The sequence below is a fragment of the Carettochelys insculpta genome, chromosome 16 (assembly GCF_033958435.1).
Source record: "Carettochelys insculpta isolate YL-2023 chromosome 16, ASM3395843v1, whole genome shotgun sequence".
Classification (NCBI taxonomy): domain Eukaryota; kingdom Metazoa; phylum Chordata; order Testudines; family Carettochelyidae; genus Carettochelys; species Carettochelys insculpta.
The window spans coordinates 37,875,246-37,899,634 of NC_134152.1; the positions used below are offsets into that span (position 1 = coordinate 37,875,246).

General features: G+C 41.2%; 1 protein-coding gene across 9 annotated transcripts in view; it reads left to right on the plus strand.

Moving 5' to 3' along the window:
• The window catches only part of TNRC6A (trinucleotide repeat containing adaptor 6A), a 79,500-nt gene that overhangs the window by 12,381 nt on the left and 42,730 nt on the right, over positions 1 to 24,389 (plus strand). For all 9 annotated transcript variants that reach the window (XM_075010452.1, XM_075010453.1, XM_075010454.1 and 6 more), the window contains exons 3-4: positions 19,303 to 19,393; positions 20,085 to 20,106. In XM_075010452.1, the coding sequence (XP_074866553.1) occupies positions 19,303 to 19,393; positions 20,085 to 20,106 (113 nt within the window). The remainder of the gene's footprint in view (positions 1 to 19,302; positions 19,394 to 20,084; positions 20,107 to 24,389) is intronic.

The following is a 24,389-nucleotide window of genomic DNA, read 5'->3' on the forward strand; positions in this document are numbered from 1 at the left end:
TAAGGTGCCACAGGGCTTCTTGTTGTTTTCATTTAGACTTGGCAATTCTATTTCTGTAGTTGGCTTGACTTGCAAGTCCCTGATTTAAACATACTTTGAACACTGGGATAATGGGACTAAAATCCTCTTGGTATACATGCGTGGTTAAAATTTCATTTGAAAACTTTTTTCTGCTCAACATAACCTTTTAGAAACTCAAAACGGAACTTTCTGAATTTGTCTCTCGCGTACAGAATTATTTATTGTAAAGTTAGGAGAGTGATGCTACTAGTAAATAAGGAGGGGAAAAACCTTTTAAACTGAAGGAAATAGAATAAATTCTGGATCACGAGCCAGCCTCCAGCGTATCCTTTTTAAAAGAAGCTCTATTAAGTTGAATTCACATGTATTAATATATTGCCCATTAGAATAGTGACCACTGATCCCTACAAAGCTAGTTCTCACATGAGTACTAAAATCACCAAGGTGTAAGAACTTTACTTTTTTCAGTATTTCACTATAGGATAAATATATGTGCAAAATCTATCAGTGCAGTACTGTGTCTGCAATTTTAATGATACAAAATTCAGATGTAAGCTTCCCAAATCAATATAGATATGAGTCCATGATTAAAAAAGTCAAGCTTCATATTGCATAACACCTTATTTTTATATAATAACATTGGAAGCTTCACAAACATTAAATAGTGAACCCTCGCTGAGAGGACAGTAGGTAAATATTCCTGTTTGTACATATGGGATAACTAGAATTTAGAGGCTAAAGAGACATTATCAATTTAAGTTAACCCCAAAGGTTCTTATAAAATTTAACCAGATCATTGGATAATGAATATGATTAAAGAAAATGTAAAACTGACTAATCTGTTTTCATTATCCAGAATGTCATTCTTTTTAGTTGACAGATCTGAGGAACTACCCCAGACTGAGGTGTCAGTAGAGAAGATTTGGGAATAAATTGAGAAATTAAACAGTAATAAATCACCAGAACAAGATGGTATTCACCCAAGAGTTCTCAAGGAACTCAAATATGGAATAGAACTAACAACTCTGGTATGTATGCGTAAATCAGCCTCTGTACCAGATGACTGAGGGATTGCGAACACAATACCATTTTTTTTAAACTAACGCCAGAGCAATTTTGGCAGTTAGAGGCTGCTAATCCTAATTGTACTACTAGGCAAATTGAGTGGACTTCTAGCAAAGAACAGAATTATCAGACAGGTAGATGGACATGATTTGCTGGAGAAGAGTCAACATGACTTTTGTAAAGGGAAATCATGCCTCATCAATCAGTTGGAATTCTTAGAAGGATTCAGCAAGCATGGTGGCAACGGTAAGCCAGTGGATAAAGCATACTTGGATTTTCCCACCTAAAGGCTCTTAAGCAGAGTAAGAGGTCGTGGGATAAGAAGGAAGAGCCTTTCATGAATTAGTGACAGGTAAAAAGATAGGAAATGGTAGGAATAAGTGGTTAGTTTTCAGAATGGAGAAATGCAAATAGCAGTATCTCCTAAGGACAGGGGTCTGCAACTGAAATAGCAAGAAGCACCAATTTTTTAAATTCAGTTACCAAATCAATACTTCAAGAGCCACAGTGCACATGAATATGAGCTAGTCCTTTAATATACAACATGAAACCATACTTTTTGTCACCCCTATTTTAAGAACAGCGTGCATGCGATTTCTACCAGCTAGAAAGTTGCTATCCCTGTCTCCAGGCTTTACCCACTTCCACTTCCAGGATTTACCCAAATCCACTCTGTCTCCAGGCTTAGCCCCTATCAGCCCTATTCACCCTCCTCCATCCCCAGGATTTACGTGCCTGAGACAACCATCTCTTGCACTGCTCCCCCCTGCCACTTGGGTGTTTAAGGGCTGTTTAGAGGGAAGTGATTGATTTCAGGTGGGAGAAGCTGAAAACCCAGAGTGGGGGCAGACACTGTGCCGTACCCCAAGGTGAGAGGGAGTCACTGTGCCGGGTATGCATCCTGGCCTGGACACAACCGCGGCAAACTGTGCAGTCCAGCCTCATTTGTGCAGGTTTGAGCGTGACAGGGTATTTGAGCAGCTCTTCATATTGTCCAGCAGCTCCCACATGACTGGGAGGCAGAGCCCTCACACTCTCCCTCTACCAGCTGGCAGCTGCCAGGCCTCCTCCTCCTCCTCCTCCTCTTCCCTAGTACAGCTCAGGCAGGACTGGCTCAGAGGTGCCTCCACACAGGCAGCTGCTGGCTTTCTCTTCTAGGGCTCTGGAGGCTGCTGCTGCTTTAAAAAAAAAAATGAAATTTGATATCAGGTTGCAGGTGGGATCAGCAGCAGCAGTGCTCAGAGCCACAAATGGCTCCTTAAACAGCTGCAGGTAGCCAACCCCTGCCCAAGGACTTGTACTGGATTGCTGCTGTTCAGCCTATTCATAAATGACCTGGAAAAAGATGTAAATATTGGAGTGGCAAAATTTGCAGATGATGCAAAACTTCTCAAAATAATTAAGTTCAAAGCTGACTGCGAAGAGTTACAAAGACATCTCACAAAACTGGGTGACTGGGCAATATGATGGATCAATCAGTCATTTTGGTTTATAACTAACTGTGGTGGTCAGGGTTGCAAATCTATGACTGACCAAAAAAGGGATTATGTGATAGGAAGGACTACTTAGTAGTGCCTTCTGAAGCATCTAGTCCCAGTCACTGTTGAAAAACAGGATATTGGCTAGATGAACTACTGGTCTGACCCAATATGGCCATTCTTACATTTTTAATATAGGACAAAAATTAAAGAATACGAATTGTGAGAAGAAATGATAGTTATATCCGTTCAGTTGTGCAGTGGCCTTTGATGGTCATAACATGAGTTAAAAGGACACTTGTTTTTAGAACATGGTTTTTAGCTTGATATTCTTTTCAGTTACTTACCAAAACAAATACAATGAGTAAATGGTGCAGCTTTGACTACATTTCAGAAATTCCTGGATCCCATTCGTGGGTTTATTTAGTTCCAAAGCACTCTGCCTTTCACTAAGGAAACACATCTTTCTCTGACATGATTTACACTGAAGATATAGATCAACATTGCTATGTCACTCATGGGTTTGAATGCCATAGTTAAACCAACCTAACCCTAAAAAGGGCAAAAAAAATTGTTTGTCACTTTTGAAAATGGCTTGATCATCATGGAGGGTTGTGAAACCTTTAAACTCTTAAAGTTCGAAGTTCAAATTAGCTTAACCCCTGTGTAGAATTCTTCTGTTGATTTAGCTACTCCTTTTTTTTTCTTGGGGAGCGGGGGGGCTTTAACTGGTGATGGGAAGATTCCTATAGCAAGTGTCTGCAGTGCTGCAGCATGTAGTGTTGTGTTGCTATAGTGTCTGTAGCACAGACATATCCTGGGCTGGACAAAGAGCCAATAATTCTGAATTGTCTTCTGTATTTTCTTTACTCGTGTGAACCAGATTTGTGTTGAGTGAGGTATAATTACTGAGGCAACACAAATCTTAAGTGTCCATTTGGAATTGAATTAACTGCCACACTTATCTGACACTGTGTACTCATAATTATACAGATAGTAGTAGCTTCTTTCTTCTCCTTAAACAGTATAGTCATCAAATATAAAGGGTCCCTCCTGAAAGGAAAATCCGTTTTCATCTTCTGTGTTGTCTTTTAAGATATATTTAAATGGAAGGTCTCTGCTTCAGTCTGAAATTCGAATTTGATATAGCCTCCGTTTTTCATGTTCAGTTGATTCGAAATTAAAAATAAGGTTTGCAGTTCATTTAAGCCCACTTAACTTTGAACATATTAATCCAATTATGTAGTAGGAAAAGGAAATTCCCTATAGACAAAAATAAGCATTTTAGTGATGTGTTAGGAAAAATAATAGAATTCTGCTTTTATATGAGCATATGAACCAGAATTAAATATATTGAATTCCTATTTTGGAAGGTCCAAGAATATATTCACCTATGAAGCTTCTCGGAGCATCTCTACCACATTAAGGAAGTGGGAAACACATGATCAGCAAAAGAAACTACAGGTTGAATCTCTCTCCTCTGGCACCCTTAAGACCTGACCTGTGTCAGATGAGAGAATTTGCCAGACAGTGGGAGGTCAGTATCATCTAGCACATTACCAATACATCCACTGCTTACAGGGCTCTTAGAAGATATTTGGGGTAAATTACAGCTAAATAGCAGCACAGAACATTGAGAACCAGGGCTGGTAGCTATAAATAAACTTTATGGGACCCCAGGAAACTTGGCCCCACCCATAATAAGTGGTCATCCAGCTAACTAAAATCACACAGATTGTGGATGTTGCCAGATTAGAGAGGTTCAACCTGTAATTCACTTCTTAGCTGTTCATGTCGCTCTTAAACATTCTTTGTGTGGTTTTTGTTGTTGTACATAGAAAGTAATGGAGCTGAAGATGGCACTTTGCATATAAAGAACTTCATAAATGTTAGGCTGTTCTGATGTTACCAACTGTTAATATCTGGAGCTGGAGTGGGAAATAGTTGTGATAACATGTTTACTTCTTGAGGAGCTGTGTTAAAATTAGTTTGCCATTTAATTTAGTATTGTTGAGTTCTGAAACAGAAGTTCTAAGTTTTTTCTGATGATAGGAGCACACATTTTACCTGTTGCTCGAGAAGTTATGTGCGAGCCAATAGTATCTTGCATGAGTATTTCTCTCAGGTTTTGGCTTCCAGAATCAATTCCTTTAATTAGGTAAAACATCAAAACTTGCACAAAAATTTTAGGCATTTTAAGATTACTGTGTAGAAACTGAAAGTGAGTATGTAGCAAAACATTCCTACTGTATTACTGCATTAGTGATCAATATTCAAGGTGAGTGTTGAATGACAGAATGTAATGGTAATGTTGTTTATAAATAAGTGCAGCAGTTTGGAGCCAGGTTGGCTAATTTAATTTCATTCAACTTCATCGTACCTACTTTCACTCTTGGAATGTTTCTCCTTTGAAGACAACAGGGTGAAGCTTACTCTTTAGAATGCATATGTATTTTATTTTGCATTGCTTTCTGAGGACCTGAATAACTTTCAAATCAGTGATCTTTGCAGTTGGTACAGTAATAAAAAATTCTGGTTTATAACCCTTAGCTAATTAGTAACAGAGAGAAAGCTATGCTAGTCTATATACTATCAAAAGAAAAAAGCAGCGAAGTAGCACTTTAAAGACTAACAAAATAATTTATTAGGTGACCTTTCATAGGACAGACCCACTTCTTCAGACCATAGCCATACCAGAACAGCCTCAATATTTAAGGCACAGAGAACCGAAAATAGTAATCAAGGTTGACAAATCAGAAAAAAATTATCAAGGTGGGCAAATGAGAGAGTAGAGGAGCGGGGGGAGGCGGAGTCAAGAATTAGATTAAGCCAAGTATGCAAAAGAGCCCCTATAATGACCCAGAAAGTTAGCATCCCGGTTCAAACCATGTGTTAATGTGTTGAATTTGAATATAAAAGAGAGTTCAGCAGCCTCTCTTTCAAGACTGTTGTGAAAATTCCTCTTCGGTAAAGCGCAGACTTTTAAGTCATTAACAGAATAGCCCACTCCATTAAAATGTTGGCTGACTGGTTGGCACATGATGGCATATATGATGTTAGTTGAGGAACATGAGAACGTGCCAGTGATTCTGTGAGTAACCCGGTTAGGTCCAGTGATGGTATCTCCAGAATAGATATGTGAACAAAGCTGGCCCCGGGCTTTGTTGCAAGGAAAAGTTCCAGGACTGGTGTTCCTGTGGTATAGACTGTGGCTGTTGGTGAGAATGCTCATAAGGTTGGGAGGTTTTCTGTAGGAGAGAACCGGCCTCTCACCTAGGTCCTTCTGGAGTGTGACATCCTGATTAAGGATAGGTTGTAGGTCTTTAATAATTCGTTGCAGTGGTTTGAGTTGGGGGCTATAGGTAATGACCAGTGGTGTTCTGTTCTTGGCTTTTTTGGGCCTATCATGGAGTAGCTGGTCTCTAGGTATTCGTTTGATTTGTTTTTTTATTTCTCCCCACCATCAATTTATGCCTCGATTACTCCATGCGAGAGAGACATTTCCTGGAGACTACAGTACAAATCAAGGATGGCCTGATCAGTACCACACTCTACCGGAAATCCACTGATATCTATACTTACCTACATGCTTCTAGCTTCCATTCTGCGCACACGAGATCCATTGTTTACAGTCAACCCCTTCGGTACAATCACATTTGCTCTGATCCTACTGAGACCAAAAACTGCAAGATCTTTACCAAATATTCATAAACCTAAATTGCCCACCAGGAGAAATAAAAATACAAATCAGGAGGGGAGGGGAGCAGGTGAACAGCAGCCAATGCAATGTCTTTCCAGCGGCTGGCACTACCCATGGGAGGGCCCTTGCAGAGCTGGATGTATGCGCAGGAAGTAGTATGTACTGGACCAGCTGCAGCTGGTGAAATGCTGCAAGTGCCGCAAAGCATCTTGTCAGTTCTGGGTACGTGTGCCTGCTGGCAGAGACAGATCTGGCCATGAATGTCTAAGAACAGACTGTGCACTGTCCTGCTGCAGCACAAGTCTCAGGCTCCAGCGTGCAGACCAGTGTTCCTTCTAATTTTTTCCATCAATGTTTATGTGCACCAATGCATGTGCAGATATGCGCCATCAAGACAAAAACACTCTGCCAGCTGTGCGCACTCTATTTAGCTGGGTGGCACCTGAATCTCTGATGGGTAGCTGCCCAAGTGCTCATCTTACAGGGAACACTTTTGCTGACTGGCACACTGGTGCACATAACGTGCTTAGTGTACAAGACTGTCATTCTGTAGTGCAGGGGTCTGCAACCCCTGGCACGTGTGCAAAGAGTAGCATGTGAGCCAATTGTCATGCATTAACAGTAAAGCTCTGCATCTTAATTTATTTATTAAGCTGTTGGAAGTACGATTATTAGTGACTTCAAAAAGTATCGGCACTTGACTGCATAGAGGTCAAAAGGTCAAATTTCAGCATGCCACCTCAGAAAGATTGCTGACCCCTACCTTAATAGTCTGTTGAAATAAGTTTGCCATGATAATGCAGATATTGTCAATATAATGGGGGAACACACAGGCGTATCAAACGGGCCTCATTCAGTGTTGTCAGGGTGATTACCTAGTACAAGATCTCTCTTGAGTATAAGAAGCATTATCTTTCGGAACTAGCTACTAGTGAATTTTATTTTTATTCTCAAAAGAAAGTAAATTATAAATATTTCATGTGTTAGTAAAAACAAAAGCTACTGGTACTATTTAGTATCAGAGGGGTAGCCGTGTTAGTCTGGATCTGTAGAGCAACGAAGGGTCCTGTGGCACCTTATAGACTAACAGAAAAGTTTAGAGCATGAGCTTTCGTGAGTTAACTCACTTCTTCAGATGCTGGACATCTGAAGAAGTGAGTTAACTCACGAAAGCTCATGCTCTAAACTTTTCTGTTAGTCTATAAGGTGCCACAGGACCCTTCGTGGTACTATTTAGAGGTTAGTTTTTTTGAATAGACTGGTTTCTGACCTATGTGCTTCATTAGCTGCTATAGCAACTAGTCTGGGTTTGAAAATAAATACACTAAACCAAGTCCAACTGAAGATCAGGGCAGAGGTTTTGATTAGCTAGAAATGCGCAGTGAACAAGTACATGGTGATGTACAAATATGGCTTTAATTTCTACTTTGTACTGCAGATCTATGGTGGATTGTTATCTCCTACTCTCATTTAAACAGCCCTGTAGAGATCACGTGAAGTAGACATGGATCAGTGTGATTCCCTCTTGCCAACATTGTGAGCAATAATACACATGTAACACAACATACTTGCTTACAAGTACTTGTAATGAACATCCTAAAAGTGATAGGACAGTGATTGGTGTACAAGATACTCCCAGGGTGGGGGAATTCTACACATCTGTGACCATGAAGAATTCCTCAGTGTTATGTATTTCTGTGGTGCACCCCCTCCCCCACCAACCACCAAATAAAAACCGTTTTGTATAAGAAGTATTGTGTTTGTGCATTTTGCTCACCAGAAGCAAAAGGCAGAACTGCAGCTCTTCTTAGGTGAAATGTGTTTTATCCAGGAAAATATAAAATTCTGTGTCCAGTGCTACAGAATTCTCTCAGAAGTAGTTCATCAGAGAACCCTGCCTGCAGAACCAGGTTAGAACAGAGTTGGGCACACAGAGCTTCTGTGGGGGTCACAGACTGGGGTTTGGAATAGCTAATGAGAAGGCCAGACTGGCACGTGGCCTCAGGAGCTAGTGAGGTGGAAGTGTTGTCTTGGGAGGGGGCGGCAGAAGCCCATGGGGACGGGGGTGTCTGAATGGGAAGGGCTTGGGGTCACCCACGTTTTGTGTGTGGGAGGCTTTATAATTCTAACAGTGCTTCTTCCCCGCAAAATCCCTTTTTTTCACTCACACCTAATACACTCCAGGTTCATGCCTTGAATACTTCCCTCTCCCTCAGCTCCTCTGTAACCTCTGACTTCCCCCGAAGCTTCTGCACTGCCTTTGACAGGTACATGGAATACAGTTCTATATTATGATTTCAGTGAGTTATGCAGAGTTCTGTATTGATATGCATAGTGAGGAATCTTTTTGTCGAAAAAATTTACTACACTTTTTTCATCTATATTGTTACAGATATACCTGCTGACATTTATTTTTAAATAAATTATCAAAATAATTGAAATTGGTGTGATTATACAGTACTCTAATTTTGACATAAAATATGTAATTTTTAAAAAAATATGTGCATATTTTATTTTGTGGTGCAGTATTCCCCCAGGAACTACAAGAAAATAATGCTGTTCCAAATGTAAGGGTGTCCTGTGAAAGAAGGACTAAGAAGTGAAGGGGGCCTTGAAAATGAGGCAAGACTTTAAGCTTGACTCAAAGGAGAGAACATTCTAATGAAGTACCTTGGAAGGTGGCACTCATGGCACATTCGGTATTGAAGAGAGAGCAGTTTTTCGTGTAGAAACTTTATTAATTAGTACTCGGTATTATAGAGGTGGTCTGGTCATAATAAGATTCCAGATGCACAAGTAGCTGTACACAGAAGTGCACAATTCCTGCCCCCAGAAAACTATTCTGGAGAAAAAGTAAAAAAGAATGAGAGGGGAGGGGATTGTGCACACATGGTACTGTTCCAGGTTTGAAATTACGTAAATCCTGCCTTAGTTTTTCTGTTCTAATTTTGTCCAAATTAGATTTTTACCATCTACATTCGGTTATCAAACTGATAGTTTAAAAAGCAAAAATAGATTTAAGGAAAACATTTGTCAGCCCACAAAAAGAGAAAATACTTTTGTATTTAGGACAAACTTAACAGAGACTTGGGTTGTTAGCGTCCTGTAAGTACTCTGCAATTTGAGAACTTTTCTTTCTTTTCAGTGCTGTGAAAAGGTTACCATGCCAAGTGCTTACAAGCAATCAAATTTAAAGATCATTGTTGTGGCATTGCTCCATGTTGGAGGACTTTAGAGAACTTTAAAGTTCAAGTTGGCCTTTTGCCCTGACTATGAGATTCTCTGGCATGATGTTGAGAGATAGGACTCAAATGTCTAGCAGTAATGCTGATCTTGGCCTTCTCAAAAAAGCTGGAACTTTCTGCAGGATGCTTGAACAATCATGGCTTGACCTCAGAGTTGCTTTTTAGAGTTACTGATTTAGGCAGCACCTAAAATAATAGAAACTTGGATGGGAGTCCCTGTTCTCTCTGTTGGAAAGCTAGGTGAACTGCCATGACAGCTGAAACTGCAGGATTCTCAGCAGCAGAACCAGATTAAAAACATGTGGGTCTTCCTATGAAACACTGTATAATCTGCTTTTTCCTTTAAACACTGTTTTCACAAGCTATGTCTAGATTGCACGCTTTTATCGACAGAGTGCATGTCCAGACTGCAAATCTGTCGACAGATCTGCCAAGTGGGAGTGTTCTGTCCGCATCCCTGTACACCTTGTTCCCTGAAGGAAAAGGGATGTCTCGACAGAAGGTTTTTCTTCTGACATTTGGCACCATGTGGACAGGCCAAATGTTAGAAAAGCCTTTGCCAACAGTTCACCAATCTAGGCGTAGTCAGAGTGATGCAGCACAGCATCTGGCTCTCTGTGTTTCTAAGTGTGCATATCAGTCTTATCAGTAGTTTGTATAGGAGTTTGTTTGGTATCTGATTTTCCTTTTTCCTCTCTTGAATTTGCATACGAAAAATAAAGTAAGTTGTTTTACCTTTTATTTAAGTTTTAAGAAAACCTTGTTTTTCTGTTGAATACCTGAGTTTCATAGTTGGGTATAACAGTGGGCATTTGAGGAAATCCAAAAATACTTGATCAGCTTGTCAATGAAATTTTGGTCAAATATATCAAAAGTGGTTAAATATTTGAAAGTAGTAACTTAGTAGAACAAGAACAGTAGTAAAAAAAAGTAAGATTTTATAGTGCCAAGTAAGCATATTTTTAGCAAAGTTAAGGTAACATTTAAATGTGCTTTTCAATTATTCAAGACTGCACAAAAGAAAAATGAAATAAACAGAGCAACTGTAAAAGTCATTTTTAATGCACTTAGGCTAGGTAGGCAGCTGGCCAACTCTTCAGGCATCTTGCTTGTCATGCTTTTTATTGATTTTTGTCCGTACCTTTGTCATCATTTTAATGTGCTTTGTAAATGGCTCTGTGCTATGATAGCCTGATAGACAAATAAAGATAAGATATAGATATATACAAAGCGTGAAAGATGAGCATCTTGCTCAGATGGAATTCTCTATACTACAGTTAGTTCACCTTTTACCCAACAGGTAACATCCTGGAATAAATAAGTAGGCTTGCTAACCCTTGGCACTGTGATGCAATCAGAAATGTTGGCCTCCACCAGCATCAAGGCATTTTTGCGGGAATACTTGACCATGACCAACTAGGTGGTCAGCTGGCATTATTTGGCTTGTCAATTGACTAGCTTGCCAAGCCTAAGTGTACATACCTTTGCTGCCAACGAAAAACTGTAATGATAGAAAAGAACGTTTGGCTTCACAATGCTGAAACGGTCTAAGACAAGTGGAAGAGTGTACATCTCCCTTAAAGACTTTTTCTCATTAGTGCTTTTAAATAGAACAAAATGTCTTACATGGTGAGTGAAGCTGAATTTTGAGTCTACAAATGAGAGAGATGGGGTTAACTTTAAGCAAAGTAGTATTAGCTAATTGGTAAGCTTCCAATAAAAATATACCTTTTTCCTTACTCCTTCACCTTCTGTATCCCCCCACCCCCCCAAAAAAATAAATAAGAATTAAAATAGCCATTTAATTCTCCAGTCTGCTTTTCTGACCTAGATGAATAATGTGGTTATTATTTATATGGAACTTTACACATTCAAAGATTGGACTTAGAATCACTAGAAAGGGGATGTTATAAAAGATAGGGGAAGAACCAGTAGCCCTGTGCATGTCCAGCAGCTCCAGTGTATTAGCTGCTGCTCATGGAAAAGGTTCAAAAATGGCAACAAAAATTATTGGGAGTATGGAACAGCTTTTATAAGAAGAGAGATTAGTAAAACTGTGACTTGGAAAAGAGGCAACAAGGGAGGATATGATAGAGGTCTATAAAATCATGGCAGGCATGGAGAAAGTAAATAGCAGTTCATTATTTACTCTTACAACTCAAGAAGAGGAGGTCACCACATGAAATTAATAGGCAGCAGGTTAAAATAAACCAAGTATTTGTTCGCATAGTGCAGTCAACCTGTGGAACTCTTTGCCAGAGGGTGTTGTGAAGGCCAAGGCACTACAGAGCTCAAAATAGAACTAGATTCATCCATGAAGGATGGGTCCATCAGTGGCTATAAGCCCTGGGCAGGGAGGATGTCCCACTCCTCTGTTTGCCAAAAGCTGGGACTGAGCTATGGGATGGCTGACTTACTGATTACCCTTCTGTTCATTCCCTCTGGGACACCTGGCATTGGCAGCTGTCAGAAGACAAGATATGGGCTGGATGGACCTTTACTCTGGTCCAACATGCATGTTCTTACTTTTTTTAGAGCAGTTAGAGTGCAACTAACATGGGTTCCAATTGATTTCACTGCCCACAGGGCTATGTACAACAATTCAGCCACCCTTCTGTTAAATTAACATCTGCTGCTTGAGATCTTTAGGAGTGGCAAAGAAAAGTGGAGCAGTTTGCCTACAGATTCAGGAAAACAACATTGCATCACCTTTGGAGGGTTATCTAAGGATTAAAAAGGTCGTTTTAGAAATCTTAAATTCTGCAGAAATTAATGGATTAGATAATTTATCACACTTTGGGAACTGCCTACTCTCCAGTGCTAAGTAGGTAAGTGGATTTTTCAAGTCCCATTCAAGTAGAATGCAGACATTAACTTACTTGCAGCCCCTTGGAGGAAGTTAAGTCAAATGGTGAATACGTTGCTCAAGCAAAGGAACAAGCCTACAACAAAGCCAGGATTGGGTTCAAAACTGTTAGGCTTTGCCTGCATTATCAAGTTTTGTCCACCAAAGCTGTGTTCACACCAAAAAGTCCATGTCATAAAAATTGGAATACAGTTTTCACACTTGCTCCCTCTGACAGATCATGTCCACGTTGGGAGCTCCATCACTGACAATTTGAGGAATATCCCACAGTCCAGCTCAACATCTTCTATTGCTAGGTGTTGTAGGTAGGTGGAGCAGCCCATGGTGCATCTTGGGACTGTGATAAATGCCCTGTTGTGCATTGCTTTCCATCCCAGCTCTCTATGGCTTTCTGTGCCATTTTTCCAACAGCCCAGCATCTGTTGTGAAAAGGGTTGGATCCTGCATTTGTCTTCTATGCTCTAAGTGTTGCACAGACATTGCAGATGGCAATGCAGTTAATTATGAAGTTCCTAACAAGATGACAGAGGTGCTTGACATTCTGTATGATATGGATAGGAGTAACTCTCAATTGCTTTGGGCATTCACAGAGCAGCTGCATAGGGTAGAGTGTCACTTTTGAGTTTGGGGAAATAAGAATTGAATGGTGGGATTGCATTGTCATACAGGATGAAGAGCGGTGGCTGCGGAACTTTTGGATGCTTAAAGCTACCTTTCTGGAACTATGTACGGAGATTGCCCCAGACCCGTAGTACAAGGACACAAGAGTGAGAGCAGCTATTTTGGTAGAGGAGTGTATAGTTATCATGGTCTGAAAGCTGGTGACTCCAGGTTGCTACTGGTCAGTCGTAAATCAATTTGGAGTAAGGAAGTCAGCTGTTGGAGCTGCATTAATGCAAATGTGCAGGGTAATAAATCATGGCCTGCTATGAAGGAGTGTGGCTCTGAGAAATGGTCCTCAAGAAATGGTTTTTCCTAACACTGGAAGGGCGATAGATGACACATATATTCCAGTCAATATGGTTACTTCTCTGTGGTGTTACATGTGCTTGTGGATCACCACCTGTGTTTCACCAACATGAATGTAGAGTGATTCAGGAAGAAGCATGATACATGCATCTTCAGGAACATTGGCCTGTACACAAAGCTGAATGGAGGACTTTCTTTCCCAACTACAAGATTATTATAGGTATATGGAAAAGCCCATAGCTATCCTGGGAGACCTGGCATAGCCTTACAACTTTATACAGGACACCTGAAAGGAAGTAAGGGCGTGTTCAATAACAAGCTGAGTAGGTGCAGGATGAAAGATGAATGTGCCTTTGACAGATTAAAGGTGCACTGGCAATGCCTTTTTGGCAGGCTAAACCTTAATTAGGATAATATACCCATGGTCATAGGTGTATCTGTACTTTGCCTAATCTCTGTGAAGCTAAGGGTGAAATTTATTTGGCGTGGAGTACTGAGGCAGAGCATTGCGGGATGAGTCTAAATTTGAGAAGACAGATACCAGGGCAGTCAGAGGATCCTGAGGGCAGGGCATTTGAATCAGGGAGACTTTGAGCCAGTACTTTGATAATGAACAGCAGTAATTTTTATGTGGCAGAGGTGCTTCAGTGTTACAGAGCATGCAGTCTTCCTAGTAGGCAGTAGTGGTATTTGGGATGTTTATCCCAATTAAGAAAATGATTAGCATGCTTGAACATGTATTAGTAGTGCATGCAATCTAAATTTGTTTTAAAAAAAAAAATCATTCTTAAACTTGACCTTTATTGAACAAGAAGCCTCACACAGAAATACCCCTGCGCAGAGATGCTTGTGGGAGCAGAGGGGCTCAAAAATGGCTGCACTTCACAACTGTGTGTTGATCCAGCTGTCATTGTGAAAGTTTTCTGAGAGGGGTGGAATAAAGGAGAAGCCAGGAATTCCCGGAAAGTGGGAGGAAATATGCTGGGAGCCACTCTGGAGGGTGTGGGAGGTGTGATCTGTATTAAAAAGAGCTGTGAATGAGCCACTGTAGAGGTTGATCTGGTCAATCTGTGCAGTAGACCCCTGAGATATGCGCACTCAAGTTGCACGTATCTTGGGTTAACGCCACTCAGGAGCAGGGTCACTGCCCAGCGCTGCTGCTCTAGTCAGTTTCCCGACTCCTGGCGGGGAAGGGGAGGGTAGCTGACTTGGCTGCCACCACTGACCAGAGTTCTCCCTGCTCCTGTCAGTGGTGGCAGCTGAGATGCTGCCATGGACAGGAGCCTCTCAGGAGCAGTGAGAGTCAGGCTGCTGCCCCGACAAGCAGTTTGTCCACTCCTGACAGGGTGGCAGCCTCCTCATGTCAGGGTTGGTGAGAGTTAGGCTGCCACCCCATCAGGGGCAGTTTCCCAGCTGCCCCTGAAAAAAGCAGGAAACTGACCAGCACATCAGGACAGTGGAAACTGCCCAGCGCTGTGAGCAGGGGAGGCAGCCCAGAGCCAGGCTCACAGGAGACAGGAAAGTGGCAAGTGCTGCTGTGCTGGTCAGTTTCCTGGCTTCCGAGTTGCTTGAATTTTGACTTATGTGGGGTTGAACAAAAATGCAGCCCCCATGTGAGTTGGGGGTCTATTGTATGAATTGCCTAGGGAGGTTGCAGAGTCTTCATCATTGGAGATTTTTAAGAACATGTTAAACATCTGTCAGGAATGATCTAGATCCATGGAAAATGTATTTATTGTTCAAGCTAACTAGCCACATTCAACCAGCCAAATAGCCAGATGTGGCTAGCGTGTTGTATGTAATGGATCTTGATAGTGTTTGGTCCTTCTGGGGGGGCTTGATGACCTCTTGAGGTCCCTTCAAGTTCTAGTATTCTGTGATCCTGTTACTACTAAGGACATGGGCATCTCTGTTTGCTCCTCCATACTTTAATCATTCATTCAGTTGCCTCCATAATAAATGCATGTTTCTTTTTTCTGTTCTGATATTTGGCTTTCCTGTACTCTTTCATTCCCTTCTTTCTGTATTGGAGCACTACCTAGCCTTCCAGAACTAAATTGTTTCAGTGCTGTGCTTCAATTTAACAATCCTGCTTCTATGCATTGAACTATGGCCAGCTGTCTCCACCAGATAAGAAAGCACTCAAGACACAGCAGAGAAGACATGTTAATACACTTTTTGCAACATTGCAATCACTTTATCACTGACCATCGCCATCTCTGCAAACATCCAAACCATGCTGAGTGCTGGTGGGGGGAAGAAGGATCCTTCACATGGAGAAAAGAGCATACAGTCTTTGCAAAGGTCATGCTACAGCAGTGTTCACCAGACAGTTTATCAGGATTGACTGGTCTCCCAGTCAATAGTGATCAGCAGGCTTACTGCCTGACCCAGCTCCATGTGGCAGGCCCATTCACGTAAGTGGTTAGTGTAGGCCCATTGTGGGAAGGATGGGTAGGGAGAAGTCTTGGCATGCTGTTTTTGCCCACAAGCACTGCCCCTCCCTAAGTAGCTCTCAGTGGCTGGGAATGGGGACTTGGGGAATGAAAAGCTGATGCCCATTTACCTCTGTATGTTGTACCATACCTCCTCTTATATGAGTGAAAGAAGGAAAAGTCAATATCTATGCCTGGCTAACTTTTGTATGGACCAGTTGCCATCTTCAAATTTAAGGAAAAATATATGCACACACTTAAGGTCCCTTCTTCAGCAGCCATATTTCTATGGCTAATCCATAATTGTACTAGCCTGTTCTCCTGACTGACCCAAAAGATCCACCATCTCCTGTCTACTACAGACAGTAACATGTCTATTATGTGGAACTAGCATGGTTGCTTGAGTAGTTGCACAAGGGTAGGGGATCTGCTACATGTGCTCAGCAAAGTGGGCAGTAAGGAAAGGGCATTTCAAAAATTTGCTGGGAGCTTCAATGGTGGATCTGTTCCTGTTCTCTGTGTTCACACTTGACCCTTAGACAATGGAATTTAGGACTGTGAACACAATGGTCACTTGTGAAAGGAGTGAAGCACTGGGAGAGCTGCTGAAGGACTGGAATTAACACAAGTCCCTTCTTGTACTACTTCAATCTCAATAGGTCAAATATAGCTCTGCATCATTTGTGTGTGTGAGGGGGTGTATTACCTGTTGCTGTAACAGGGTTCTTAAGTTAGAAGGAGACCCATTTGAGTGTAGTCACATGCAAAAACAGGTTGACTCAAAGTGACTTAAGTTGACTTAACTTTGATTCTAGAGTCTAGGCCATCTCATCAAATGTTTTTGTCAATGATAATAGTTAAATAGTGGGATCACCTTAGGCCCTGTACTGGGACATGTGCTGATCTGGAAAGGAGGTTGAATAGCGAGGTGTCAATGTTTGCAGGTGATACAAAATTACTCAAGCCAGCTAAGTACAGGGCTGACTGCAAAGCCCGTCAAAGTGATCTCACAAAACTAGGTGACTGGGCAACAAAATTGCAAATGTGATTCAGTTTTAAGTCAGAAGTAATGAACACTGGAAAAATAATCCCAAATGCACATATAGCATGAGGGGTTCTAAAGTAGTTGTTAGCATTCAAGAAAGAGATCTTAGCCTTCTGATGAATAGTTCTCTGAAAACATCTGCTTAGTGTGCAGTTGCAAGCAAAAAAACAACAATCATCATTAGGCATTAGATATTGGAAAAATAAAATAGAAAATACTCTAATGCAACTGTATAAATCCATGGTAAACAACTTGAATATTGCATACAGTTCTGGTTGCCCCATCACAAAAAATAGAGTTGGAAAAGGTACAGAGAAGCAGCAAAAATGATTGAGAGTTTAGAGCACCTTCCTTGTAAAGAGAGATTTAAAAGACTTGAGACTCTTCAGCTAGAGAAGACATGAGTAAGCGGGGGATAATATTGGGCTCTATAAAATCGTGAATGGTAAGGAGAAAGTGAATGGGGAGGTGATATTTACTTCTTCCCATAATACAAGAACCAGTAGTCACTCAATGAAATTAAAAGGCAGAAGGTTGAAAACAAACATATAAAAGTACTTCCTCACACAAGCGCAGTCGGCCTGTGGACTTCATCATCATGGAATGCTAAGGCCAAAAGCATAACTGAATTCAGAAAAGCATTAAGTGCATACTGAATGGGTCCATTCATCAATGGCTGTTAATCAAGATGGCTGAAGGAGAACCCCATATTCCAAATGTTCCTAAATCTCCAAAGGCTGGAAGCTGGGTCTGAGCATCAGGAGGGATCTCTTAAAACTTTTCTGTTCTGTTCATTTCCTCTGAAACACTTGGCCACTGTCAAAGACAGTATATTAGGCTAAATGGACCTCCTGGTCTGACCCAATATGACCACTCTTATGATGACTTCTTTGGCCTGCCACTTACTCTAAATTTAATCTTAGCATTTCTTGCTGCGTGTAGTCTGCAGGAGTGCTTGCTGCTCTTCAGTTTCAGCTTTCTTTTCTATTCGTATGTTCCCATTCTGGTTCAAAGGACTTAATTCCACTCTTATTGAAAGAACGGAGTGTTTTTAAAATCTGCCTAGAAAGTCAGAATAGAATACATCATAGGTAGGGCACTACCGAAGTCATGGTTCATTTTGATCAATTTCATGGTCATAGGATTTTTAAAATAATAAATTTAATTATGTCAGCTATTTTAAATCTGAAATGTCACAGTGATGTAATTGTAGCAGTCTGGTCCCAAAAGGTAATGTGGGGAGAGGGTGGCGCAGGGTTATTGTGGGAGGGAGACCTCTACCTGTACTTCTGCGCTGCCTTCAGAAATCAAGACTAGTGGCCACTGAACAGGAGCCCCACTCTGGATGCATAGCCATCAACAGCAGCCGTGTAGAAGCATGTCACGGTATGGTTTGCCACCACTACTTCTGCTCTCGGCTGCATAGCTTGGTAGCTGCTGACTGAGGACCGCTATCTCGCCACCCAGCTTCACAGGCAGCAGGAAAGAAGTAAAGGTGGCAGAGCATGGTATTACAACTTTTGCTTTTGTGCTGCTGCTGGTGTGATGCTGCTTTCAGAGCTAGCTGTCTGGCCAACAGCAGCCATTTTCAGGTCACCCAGCTCAAAAGGCAGCACAGAATGTTGGCAATACTACAACCCCCATAAAGTAACTTTGCAGTCCCCCTTCAACTTCATTTGAGACCAGGACCCCCAGTTTCAGAAACACTGGTCTCCCCTGTGAAATCCATATAATACGGAGTAAAAGCACACAAAAGAATAGATTTCATGGGAGGACAGCAGATGTCATGGTTCCTGGTTTCATGACCGTAAATTTGGTAGGGTCCTAATCAGAGGTTTCCACAGCTACATTGGTAGTGAACATTCTGTGTAGCAAAAGTATGAACAAATTGAAATTATATAATAATTTTTGTGGTTCCAACTCTGTTAAACTGTGTGGCTATTTTAACCTTTTTCCATCTTTTATATCCGAAAGAAGGTGGGGGCAAATCTGACATGTAAAAGTTCAGTTTCAGAACTGATTCACAGCAGAAGATAAAGATTAAATAAAACTGGAATTATGCTAACGCTTTAGAACTAACACTGACTTGTGAACTAAAGCTAAACTAAAAAGAAGCAGCATTAATTATGTCGTTTGCTAGAAAGAAGGTAAAATATATAGAATGATTCCATACATATTTTGTTTGTTTTTTAAATTTCACAGGTATAGAGGAAGGGTCTTTGGTCCTGGAGGTTGCGTGTTGAAAATAGTCTTATTAAAAACACACGCTATAACAAAACAATATTTACCACTTGTGGGGTAGAGTCACATTTCTGTTATCTTGATTTAGACTGACTGATCTCTCTAAATTTTATGCAATAAACAAATTGGCAGTACAATTCTTTATCTCTTTAAGGTAACTGCTAAAAGAAGTATAAATGAAAGAATAGAAAAGTCTACTGACTTTTGGGAGAGTTAATTTCAAATTGTGTGGTTCAGGGATTTAGTGCAAGAAAAGGAAGAACAGTTGATGGAAGAAAGGAAAAAGAGAAAAGAAGACAAGAAAAAGAAGGAAGCTGCTCAAAAAAAGGTATGTGTATAATTTTAAAATAGGATCTGGCTTTAATTTTTTTTTTCTCAGACTAATTTTGCTTATTTTAATGTAGCTGTTAAAGATGAGTCTTTTTAAAAATTTCATAGCACTTTCAAAGCACAAGGCAATTGTCAAATAGTGAGTTTCAGTGCAGGCCTTTGATCTTGGTGTTCTCACACCAATAACTCTAAAGGCTGCTTGTTCAACTTCTGCTGACTCTTGAAAAGTGAAGATTTTAAATTTTGTTCTGCATCCCCATATACTCCTTTTAAAAATTTTCTCAGTGGTGGTTTGATATGTTCTGTGTTTCTTAGCTAAATTTAAAAATTGTTCTGTGCCCTATGATTTTTGCCATGCAAATAAATAATGGTAATTTTAACCCATTTTGAAAGGAACTCAGTTTAACCCTTGTTGGATTAGAAATGAAAGTGTCACATTTTGAATGTGTATAGGATCCATTTGGTCTTCTGTTTAGTACAATGTTTAAACAGCTTTGCAGCCATAAAGTGGGGGCTGGTAGAAGAGTGAAACGATCTTCAAGTATCCATGTTAAAGGTACTGAAACATTTTAAAAGAAAGGCAGGCAGGGATCTGTTGCGAGGCTATGCAGATGTAGGCAAAATATGGAAAAAAAGAACAATCTGTGCAAATAATTAACACTGTTTCTTTTTTCCCCCTCCCCCCCCAGGCCATTGAACAAAAAATTAAAGGTAAGCTACTTTATAAAGTTTTTTATATTTTGTGGTATTCTGAGTAGGATTTTTAATTTGTTTGCATTGAAAGAGGGATGTGAAACATTTTGACTCCAGTGTTTTCAATAACCCTGTTATTTCAGATGAACACCAGTGATATATTTTGAGGTTCCAGAAAGGTAATGGGAAAATGTTTAGTTTGATTGATATATTTCTTGACTATGGTTCACCTTTTCTTAATTATTCGTCCATCACTGTGCATACAGTGTTCTACTATATCTTCCTTTGCTTCATTTTTCTCTCCTTTTGTTTAAAAAAAATGCTACCAATCCAACCATATTGTAAGTCATGTGAGGTAGTAATTTCTTTGAGAGTTCTTCTGAATGTCTGTTAGTGCAGTGGGACATCAGAGGGATAGGCACCATAATTGCCCATCTATCTCTAAAATGAAATGTCACACCCAGCAGTCTCATCTTGGTCTAAAGGATTAGAATGCAAATGTATACAAATGGTAATTTAGCGCAAAAATAAATTGTGAGTATTGTGAGTATTTTGAATACCTGTGTTATTTATATATATTTTTTATACATATTGATTAATTTCAAGTACTTCTATAAGGCAAAGAAAATATCAGGCTTAACTTCCTTTTTCATTCTAATCAGATAAGGTTAGTTGAGAATTTTATTATGGTTTTATATTTATGCAGGGGGCTAATGTGCTAAATCATTTATCTTTAGAACACTGGATTTTGTTAAATATGAAGCCTGGAGACACATTTCTACGAATGTCTAACAATGAAATGTGTTAGCTAGTCGTAGGAGCTCAAGATGAGGCAGTGAATTCTTCATTTAAAGGTGCATTCTCATTTTGCTATCTATTGTGTATAGCGGTAATTACCTGGTACTTTGACATGTGCTTATATCTAGTTTCCTCAGCTTGCGGTGGTTAATTGAGTTGACAACTTGCACAGAAGAGCTAAATATTGTAGCATAATAGGCTCCTAGTAAATTAAGGGTTTACTGGAGAAGTAAGGGTTCAATTGATCTATCTGTAATATAGAAAATAGGTTACAGAAATCAAAGGAGTAAAAGTACCTTTTTTAGTTCCACTGCTTTGAGGCTAGAAAAGCTTCTACATTGTGTGATGGAGGTCTTAATTCATGGGTCTTTTCATTCACTGGAGTTATGAAACTACATCAGGATACTAATTTCCTTAAATCCTGGATCTGCAGCCATCTTGCGCATCCAATGCAATTGCCTACAACATCTAGTTCTTAAGGTGTGATCCTGAATTTTAGGACTGAAGAGAAGCTCAAGAGGTTGTCTAGTCCAGTCCCCTGCACTCACGGCAAGGCTAAGTATTACCTGGACAGGTGTTTGGAGATTTTTAAGAACCCATTAGACAATGAGGGAGATTCTACAACTTCGCTAGCCAATTTATTTCAGTTCTTAACTATCCTGACAGTTGGGAAGTGCCTAACGTCCGACATAAACAGTCCTTTATGCAAGTTAAGCCTATTGCTTCTTGTCCCCAATCTTCAGAGGATGAAGAAGACAATTTTTCTCCCTCCTGCTTGTAACAACCTTTTATGTACTTGAAACCTGTTATCCTGTTCCCTCTCAGCCTTCTCCTCTCCAGACAAAACAACCCCAGTTTTTCCAGTCTTCCCTCTTAGGTCATGTTTGCTAGAACTTTCATAAATTTTGTTGCTCTTCTCTGGACTATCTTCAGTTTGTCCACATCTTTCCTCAAATGAGAGACCAAGAACAGGACACTATTCCAGTGGACACCTAATCAGCATGGATCAGAGTGGAAGAATTATCTCATTTCTTACAGCACTCCTGCTACTATGTCCTATAGTGACATCTTTTTCCCTACAGTGTTGCACTGTCTGCTTCTAATTTGGCTTGTGATCCATAATGACTGGGGTCTTACCAAATTCACAGTCATGAAAAACATGTTAGGTCCTGTGAAATATGGTCTGCTGGCGTGCCCCTCCACCATCTCGCTCCTACCCCACAAACTAGTCTTTTGTGTGTTTATCTTACACTGTACAGTAAGGTGTCTCAAACGCAGACAGCTGGCCATCCTCAGCCAGAGCAGTTTCACAATCTGTCCCAAGAGTACTGGCAGTCTGGGGGGACTGGGGAGGTGCTGTCTGCTCCTGTCACTCAAGCCCAGCCGCTTCCTGCCACTGCCCTGCCCTGCCCTCTCCCCTGAGGGCCAGGATGTGAGGGATTACTTGGGGCTGGGGGAGGGCCTGGCACAGAGTGGCAGCACTTCCCAGTGGTTCTCTGTGGGGAGTGCAAGGGAGCCTGACTGCTGCTACTGCCCTGCATCAGCCCTCCCCACCTCCCTCAGTAATCTCCAAGGCTGTGTCCCTTGGGGGGTGGGTGTGTGTGCAGTGAGGCTGGGGACAAGGTGAGGCAGTTGCAGGAAGGGACAGAGTTTGGGGGACAAGGACGGGAATGGACAGTCTCTGCCCCCCTTCCTTCCCCCTGGAGTGCACAATTGCTGTGGCCAGGCATGGGCTGTGTGTTTGAGAATCCTTCTGTACAGATTTTCATGGGGGAAGACCAGCATTTTTCATATTTGGGGTCTCTGCCCAAAAGGAAGTTGAAGGGGTCAAGATTATTTGAGGGGGAATTGCTATATTGCCATACTTCTGTACTTCCTTTAAAGCTGGGCAGCCACCGAGTGGTGGCAGTTGGTGCCCCACCAGCAGCAGTGTTGTCGTAAGGCTGGCACCCTGCCATGCCCCCCTTACTTGTGCATTTCTGCCTTCCAAGCTGGGTGGCTGCAGAGTGATAAGTGTCAATGAAGGGCCCGGCTGTGCAAGCAGCAGCACAGAAGAAAGGGTAATAATGCTATACTATGCCCTCCTTCTCTGCTGGTGACAGCTCTGCCTTCAGAACTGGGCTTCTGGCCAGCAGCCATCGCTCCCCAGCTGCCCAGCTCTGAAGGCAGCACAGAGGTATAGATGGCAATGCCTTACCCCTCACACCCTCCAATTACTTTGTGATTTGCCGCCTCTTTTTTTTTGGTCAGGACCCCTACAATAACACCCTAACATTTTAGATTTAAATGGCTGAAATCATTAAATTTACAATTTTGAAATCCTATGATCACTAAATTGGCTAGAATGGACTGTGAATTTGGTAGGTCCCTAACTATAATCCCTCCCAAATCCCTTTCTGAAGTGTTCATTCCTGGTTAGTGTTTCCCACTTTGTTTGTGTGCAGCTGGTTTGTCCTTCTCAAATGGTGTACTTTGCATTTGTCCTAATTGAATTTTGTCCTATTTTCTTCAGACCATTTCTCTTGTTTGTTGCTATCATTTTAAATTTCAGTGTTATCTTCTAAAGCATTTGCAACCTCTCCTAGTTTGATATTGTCTGCAAACTTTTGAAGACTGCATCTACACTACAGATAAATTCAAATTAAAGGCAGTTAGCTCGATATTACCAAGTGACTGTCTTCACTGTAAATACCATTAGCTCGATTTAGGGAGCGCTGATAGCTATATCACAATATTGTTGGTACATAATGGATAGAGCGTCAAGCTCGAATTCAAAGGTTCGATAAAAAGCCAGCGAGGAAGCACCATGTCTTAAAATTAAATTTATTAGCCTCCAGAGGTGTCCTGTGTGTAATCCATAATGCCTCTTAGTGCTCTGCTCTGGCCACTGCTCTCCAGGTGCACAGGAATTAGGTAACAGGAAGACTGAATTTCAAATCGGGACCAGGAAGCCTGTGGCTGTTGGGGTCATGTTTGTATGAGAGCTTGAGAAATGTTTGCCTTTCTTTGCTATTAACACTGTAAGCGCATCTACCCGTTACATATAGGTGCCCCAATATGGAGTTGGTGGTTCTGTCTCTATACTTGGAATTTTTTTCTGCTCTGCCTGGCACCAGCTGCTGCCCCATCGCACCACGTGGCAGCAAGGCTGTTGTGGGGGTCGTGCTTGCATAAGAGGCTGAGAAGCTTCTTCTCAGCAATTTACATTTGTATGTGAACCCCCTCCATCCCCTGCCGGTGCCATACAGTTGGGGTCTTTCTTGTGCTCAGCCACATCACTTGGGTAGCCCCTGACCCAATAAAAGGACGTGCCTGCCATTTGGTGCTGACTGTGCTGCCAGGCAGTACCATGTCCTGGCTTGTGTGCAGTTAGGGTTTCAAGGATGGGAAAGATTTTTGGGGGCTTGCTGCCACCTGGGGGAAAGCCTCCCCCGGTGGCTAAGATATTCGGTTGGGATTTCTTGAACTGGCCTCCCTATCAAAAATATTTTTGGGGCCTTTTT